Below are 7,390 nucleotides of genomic sequence, written 5' to 3'. Positions count from 1 at the left end.
GGGGGGGGGGGGGGGGGGAGAAAGTCTAGTGAGCAGTAATAAAAAAGAACCAAGAAGTCCAGAGGAGTAAGGTGGAGTGAGTTGTCCAGATCAGTAAATACCCTGGGTCTGGAAAAAGGCTGGTTTGGGATATATTCCAAGGGATCTTCAACCAAATGGAGTCTCATTTCCTGATTGGACCCGTCTGGAATCTTGGATTATGCTGGGTACCCAAAATTTGTTGATTTCTTATCTGGGCATCCTCACACTTGTACTAAAGTGAAATTATTATACTCAACATATCTCCTGAGGAGGATGCTGCTGGTGACTGAGAAGAGGCATGAAACAGAAAAAGGAGCATGAACAGTCGACCTGAGGCTATTGTCCAAGAAAAAGTCTCTGCAAGGACTCAGTGGCAGCTGAAGTAGTTGTAGTGAATGCAAAATGCCTGAGCTTTTGCTGCAGCAATAATTAAGCATTTCAGTTTAAAACGTTTACCCCTTTCATTTTCTGGCCTAGAATAAGCAGAGATCTTGCTGATGTTGCTTAATTAACCAAAGGTGGTACTTGATATCAATACATATTGAAAGGAAGACTTGCTATGGGTAACAGTAATATGGATAATTGAGTTGTATGAATTAAAAAATGGGTAGAGTGAATTAAGACTAATGTACATCAACAGGGAAAATCTATTAGCATTCATTAGTTAGACTCCTACTTGTGGTTCTTTGTTAGCTCCAGGAAGCTCTTTCAAATGACTGATCCCTCTTGAAAGTTCTGCCTGATGCTAAAGGCCTTCCATGGATGCCAAAGGAATGAGTCATTCAACTAGAACTTCTGAAATTCAAGTACAGCACTTTGCTTTGCTTTTCTCTTTTCTTTTTTTTTTTTTTTTTTTGGCAGCAGTTAGCTGTGACTACAGAGTAATAATAATAATGACAATGGAAATAAGAGGGTAATCTTAATTAATTTGCTGAGAGTTGCTCCCCATTTACCAATATTGGCTTGTTTTCTCTTGAGTGGTGGCCCAGGTACTGGAATGAAGGTATATATATTCAATGTCACTTTGCTAACCTATGATTTGTCAGACAAAGGTTAATTTTTTTTAAAAAAACTGTTCGGTTAGCGGCTTTAAATTTAATAAAAGTCTGTTATTTAACTCAGAAGTTCAATTTATTTGATCTGTTTTTTTAAAATTCTGAATTAACATTTTTCTCTGCACTCAGGAGGTCTCATCTGCCAGACTGCATATGAGCTGGCCAACCTAAAGCTCAGTAATATTCTAACTTCCACTGTGTGGGAATAGATCAGGGTGTTGCTATAAAAGACTGAAAGAAAGATTGGAACAAGAGCAGAAGTAAGTGTAAAAATACCTTCAGCAAAGACAAGCCCTTAGTTGCCCCATTTAGAATCTGTCTTTCACAAAGGACTATACAATTTAATCATCTTTACCTCCCCTGTCCCTAGGGTGCGGGAGGAGAAGGGAGGGGGGACCTCCTCCTGATTACACTGGTGGGTTGGGAATTTTTTTTTACCTGACCATCTTAGTGGACATATAAATTTTAGACAGTAACCCACCTCTGAGGCTGGGCGATAAGAACTTTGTTCATTTCTATATCTCTAGCACTTAGCATGTTGTCCTGTGCATAGTAGAAATTTACTAAATATTTGAGGAATGAATGAGTGGATGGATGAGATGACTCCTATCACTATGGATGGAATCGATGTTCCAGTAGGTAGAACTCACCTTTGTGGTAAAAGAAATGTTACATATAAAATGAGCTGTAAGCAAGGACCTTGGGGACATTGTGCTTTGCTTTGCTTTTGCCTATCCCTATGGCTATTATTTTTGCCTTTGTTTTCAGGTCCCCCCACCCTGACAACCTTCTTGCCCAGATTGCCCTGGTCAATGGAAATTCTATAGGCTGTGGTGGAACAGTAAACACCCATCTTCCCAGTTTTTGCTGAATGCCCACTGTGTGCCAGACACTGGAAGCACTGTGCTAGGCAGGCACTTGTTGAAGAAAAATAGATAAACGAGCAGCTACTTTGTTTGTACCTACTTTGTATCCTTTGAATTTGCAATTCAGAATGTTGAGCTGGAAGCCACCCTCAAAATCTTCAGTCAGTCTCCTTGTTATAATAATAATCAGAGCTCATATTTATTGAGGACTTACTGCTCTCAGACACTTCATATAGTAATAACCCTGTGAGGTAGGTATTCTTGTTTACATTTCACTTATTAGGTAATTGAGACACAGAGATGTTAGGTAACTTGCTCAAGGTCACACAGCTAGGAAGTAGTAGAGGCAGGATTCAAACTCAACTTTGTCAGACTTCAAAGCCTGCCCCCAAATAGGAAAGGACCTGACAGAGGTCATTTTGCTGGAACCTGGCTCTTCTGGTTGTAATCTGTGTGCACATTTTGCTATGCCATACTGCTACTTTTGCCACACTGTGTGGCTCCTTCCAAGTATCATTTTCTTATTCAGAAATGCTCGTCTCCCCAGATGGACTGTTCATTCCTCCAGGCAGGAATTATGTTATTTCTGTGTTGTCTCCTTCCTCAAGGGCTTGCCCAAGCTTTGCCTTCAGTGAATAATGGCCTGTGATCAACTCCTGTGCTGCTCCGGGGACTTGCCTAGAGCCATTCCTCAGTACTACTTGTGGCTCTGAGATTGGGAGGAGCCAGGAAGTAGAATTTTGGGGAATAAGTAGCCTCACCACCTGCTTTCTGTTTTGTTCTCTGAAACACAGATTGAAGATGGAGGCAAGGCAGCCTTGTCCCAGAAGATGAGGACTGGTGATGAGCTGGTGAATATCAATGGCACTCCACTGTATGGCTCCCGCCAAGAGGCCCTCATCCTCATCAAAGGCTCCTTCCGGATCCTCAAGCTGATTGTCAGGAGGTAAGGTGCAGAGAGATTTGCCGTAACGTGCAGAAGCCACTGAAACTACTTGGTTGGTAGCAAAGCTTCGGTAGAGTCATGTCTGTACCAATATCATCAAGGAAAAAGGTCTTTCAGGTGAACAGAGTTCTGCAGACGACTGAAGCAGAATGGCGTCAGAGGAAGGGCCTTTGGTTCAAATCCTGGCACTGCCACATATTACTGTTTCAAGACTCAGTTTCCTTATTTGCTATTGAGAGGACTAAATGACTCAATACACAACAAGGGCCTACCTAGCCCAGCATTTTTCTGTATCTTTCATAGCAGACAGCCACTGCTTAACCACATTACCACTGGAGACCTAAAGAGACTGTACTGCCAGCCATGGTGGGCACTCTAGAAGCTGTGCCAAAGTCTAAGACAGACACTCTTCCCTTGAAGAGTGTACAGTCCAACAGGAGAGAAATGACACGTGACAAATTAATTAGCGAAAGATTTTTTAAGAAAGCAATAAATGAGGTTTCACAGGGTGGTGTGTGATTGTCAAATGGATTTTTTTTTGACAGAAATTGCTATTAGAGTTAAAGAGAAAGAGATATCACTTCAGGAGGAATTGATAGGGTAAGACTGGATAGGGGAGGTGAAATTTGAGCTAAAGCCTGAGTAGAATTTGAAAAATAAATCATCAGAAAGGGAAGGCATTCTAGGTAAGGGGAGTGGCATAAGCAGAAGGAAGGTAAGGACATATGTGGGCACAGTCATTTTGCTCCCACCAAAGCATCTGCTTATTGATCAGCTTTCCACATGGCCTTTCTGTCATTTTGCTGCTGCATCTTTGCTTTGTACTTCTGGAGCTCATGCTTCTCCCTTTCTACTGGATTGTTTTCTTTATCTTATACACAGGCCTCAGTTTCTCAATCTTTTTTTTTCATTTTACTTTTTAATTTAACATAGTTGATTTTACATATCTGTTGGGTGCGGAATTGAATGTCAATACATGTATGCAATATGTGATGCTCAAATCAGAATAATTATTTTATTCAACAATATACAATGTCATCATTTTTTGTGGCCCGTTACCAATTCCTCCCGTACCCTACTCCCCCTTTTTCACCTCTGGTAACCTCAGTTCTCCTTTTGGAAAGTTCAGCATACTATTGTGATTGCTATATCTTTCTTTCTTTCACTTGTATGTTTATTTTTTAGCTCCCACTTATGTGTGAGCGCATATGGTATTGCCCTTTCTGTGTCTGCCTTATTTCATTTAACGTAATTTTCTCTAAGGTCACCCATGTTGCTGCAAATGGCATAATTTCATTCTTTTTTAGGGCAGAGTAATATTCCACTGTGTATCTGTAGTGCATATTCCTTATCCAGTCATCTGCATCTTATTTTATTTTTGCACAGTACATTCTTTTTATTGGTTATGAATAATCATGAGATACAAAGCTGATTGTCACCACTCATGCCCGAGATGTCATGGCCAGATCCATACTGGCAGCATGCCCATTACCACACATTGTGATTATACCCCGTGACCCCCACCCAATTATCCCTGACCTCCCTCCCCATCCCCCTTTCTCCCACTCCATTTTGTATCCCTAGGTATGCTCTCTCTCTCTGCAAGTCCAACACACCACTGTGGTCTTTCTTTCCTTCCTTCTTTCTCTCTCAGCTCCCACTTATGAGTGAGCACATGTGGTATTTATCCCTCTGTGCTTTGCTTATTTCACTCAACATAAGTATCCTCAGGCTCATCCATGTTGTTGCAAATGTCAGAATTTCATTCTTTTTTTATGGCACAGTAATATTCCATGGTGTATATATACCACGTTTTCATTATCCAATCGTCCATCAGTGGACATTTAGGTTGGTTCCATATCTTGGCCAGTGTGAACAGAGCTGTGATGAACATGGGAGTGCAGGTATCTCTTTGATGATGATTTCCATTCCTCTCGGTACATACCCAGAAGTGGGATTGCTGGATCACATGGAAGATAAATCTGTAGTTGTTTGAGAAAGCTCCATACTGTTTGCCATAGTGTTTATACTAATATACAGTCTAACCAACAGTGTAGGAACACTCCCTTCTCTCTACACCCTCACCAGCATTGGTTATTCTCCAACTATTTTATTATAGCCAGTCTAACTGGGGTAAGGTGATATCTAAATGTGGTTTTAATTTGCCTTCCTCTGATGACTAGTGATGCTGAGCATTTTTTCGTGTACCTGGTGGCCATTTGTATGTCTTCCTTTGAAAAATGTCTATTTAGCTCCTTTGCCCGTTTTTAAATTGGGTTGTTAATTTACTGTGTAATTGCTTGATTTCCTTGTATATTATGGATATTAATCCCGTGTTGGAGGCATAGTTAGCAAAAATTTTCTCCAACTCTGTAGGTTGTCATTTCACTCTGTTGATTGTTTCCTTTGTTGTGTAGAAGATTTTTAGTTTGATATAGGCCCCTTTGTTTATTTTTTCTTTTGTTGCCTGTGCTTTCAGACTCATGTTCATAAAGTCTGTGCCCAGACCTAGTTCCTGAAGTGTTTCACCTATATTTTCCCTTAGTAATTTTACAGTTTCAGGTCTTATACTTAAGTCTTTAATCCATTTTGAGTTGATTTTAGTATATAGTGAGAGGTGCATGTATAGTTTCATTCTTCTGCATATGGATATCCAATTTTCCCAGCACCAGTTATTGAAGAGGCAGTCTTTTCCCAATGTAGGTTTTTGTTGCTTTTGTCAAATATCAGATGGCTGTAAGCCTGAGGTGTGATTTCTCAGTTTTCTATTCTGTTCCACTGGTACGAGCTTCTATTTTTATGCCAGTACAATGCTGTTTTGGTTACTGTAGTGTTGTAGTATAATTCGAAGTTAGATAGTGTTATGCCTCTGGCTTTATTTATTTATTTATTTTTGCTCAGGATTGCTTTGGCTATTTGGGGTCTTTTGTTGTTCCATATGAACGTTAAGACTGTTTTTTCCATTTCTGTGAAGAATGTCATAGGTATTTTGATGGGGATTGCATTGAATCTTTTGATCGCTTTGGGTAGTATGGACATTTCACAATGTTAATTCTTCCAATCTGAGAGCATGGAATGTCTTTCTATCTTACTGTGTCTTCTTTAATTTCTTTCAGTAGTGGTTTATAGTTCTCATTGTAGAGATCTTTCACCTCCTCAGTTAAATTGATTCCTAGCTGTTTTATTGTTTTCATAACTGTTGTAAATGGGTTTATTTTCTTGATTTCTCTTTCTGTAACTCATTATTACAGAATATAAATGCATCTGATTTGAGGGCATTTATTTCATATCCTGCAGTGTTACTGAAATTATTAACCAGCTCGAGGAGTTTTTTGCTAGAGTCTTTAGGTCTTTCTATTCATAGTACCGTGTCATCTGTAAATAGGGACAGTTTGATTTCATCTTTTCCTCTTTAAACGTGTGATAGAATTAATTCAGCTGTAAAGCCATCCAGACCTGGGATTTTCTTTTTTGGTAGATTTCGGATTACCGCTTTAAACTCGTTGCTTGCTATTGGTCTATTCAAGTTTTCTATCTCTTCTTGATTCAGTCTGAGTAGTTTGTATGTGTCCAGAAACTTATCCATATCTTCCAGGTTTTTATATTTGTTGGCATACAGTTGTTTATGATGGTCTCTAATGATTCTTCATATTTCCGTGGTATCAGTTGTAATGTTTCCCTTTTCATTTCTCATTTTTGTTATTTGGGTCTTCTTTCTCCTTTTTTTTTTTTTTTTTTTTTTTTTTTGTTAACTTAGCTAATGGTTTGTCTATTTTACTTACTCTTGAAAAACCAACATTTTGTTCCATTGATCTTTTTTGGGGGGGGAACTTTTTCCTTTTATTTAATTTTAAAATTATTATATAATAAAATTGACATTTTGGGGTGGGATACAGTTCTATGAATTTTAATACATTATGGATTCATGTAACTACCACCACTATTGGAATACAGAACAGTTTATTCACCCCCCAAAACTCATTCATACTATTTCTTTTTTTTTGGCAGCTGACTTCAGTGTCTTCATACTATTTCTTTGTTTTTGTTTTAATTTTATTTTATTTTGTCAGTATACAATGTGGTTAATTATTGTAACCCATTACCAAACCACCCTCCCTCCAACCTTTCTGTCCCAACAATGTCCTTTCTGTTTGCTTGTCGTATCAACTTCAAGAAATTGTAATTATTATGTCTTCTTCCTTCCCCCTGCAGTTTATTTGTGTATTTATTTATTTATTTTTAGCCCCCACAAATAAGGGAGAACATGTGATATTTCTCTTTCTGTGCCTGACTCGTTTCACTTAATATAATTCTCTCTAGGTCCATCCATGTTGTTGCAAATGGCAGTATTTCATTCTTTTTTATAGCCGAGTAGTATTCCATTGTGTAGATATACCACTTTTTCCGTATCCACTCATCTGATGATGGACATTTGGGTTGGTTCCAACTCTTGGCTATTGTAAAGAGTGCTGCGATGAACACTGGGGAACAGGTATACCTTC

General features: G+C 38.9%; 1 protein-coding gene across 1 annotated transcript in view; it reads left to right on the top strand.

The window, feature by feature from the left end:
* SHROOM4 (shroom family member 4) overlaps positions 1-7,390 on the top strand; it is a 251,062-nt gene that overhangs the window by 123,131 nt on the left and 120,541 nt on the right. The window contains exon 2 of the mRNA XM_008570339.1: positions 2,737-2,888. Coding sequence (XP_008568561.1) covers positions 2,737-2,888 — 152 coding nt within the window. The remainder of the gene's footprint in view (positions 1-2,736; positions 2,889-7,390) is intronic.

The sequence above is a fragment of the Galeopterus variegatus genome, unplaced genomic scaffold, assembly GCF_000696425.1.
Source record: "Galeopterus variegatus unplaced genomic scaffold, G_variegatus-3.0.2 Scaffold594, whole genome shotgun sequence".
In the NCBI taxonomy this organism is placed as follows: domain Eukaryota; kingdom Metazoa; phylum Chordata; class Mammalia; order Dermoptera; family Cynocephalidae; genus Galeopterus; species Galeopterus variegatus.
The sequence above is the reverse complement of the archived record's forward strand: the minus strand, read 5'-3'. Positions and strand labels throughout refer to the sequence as shown.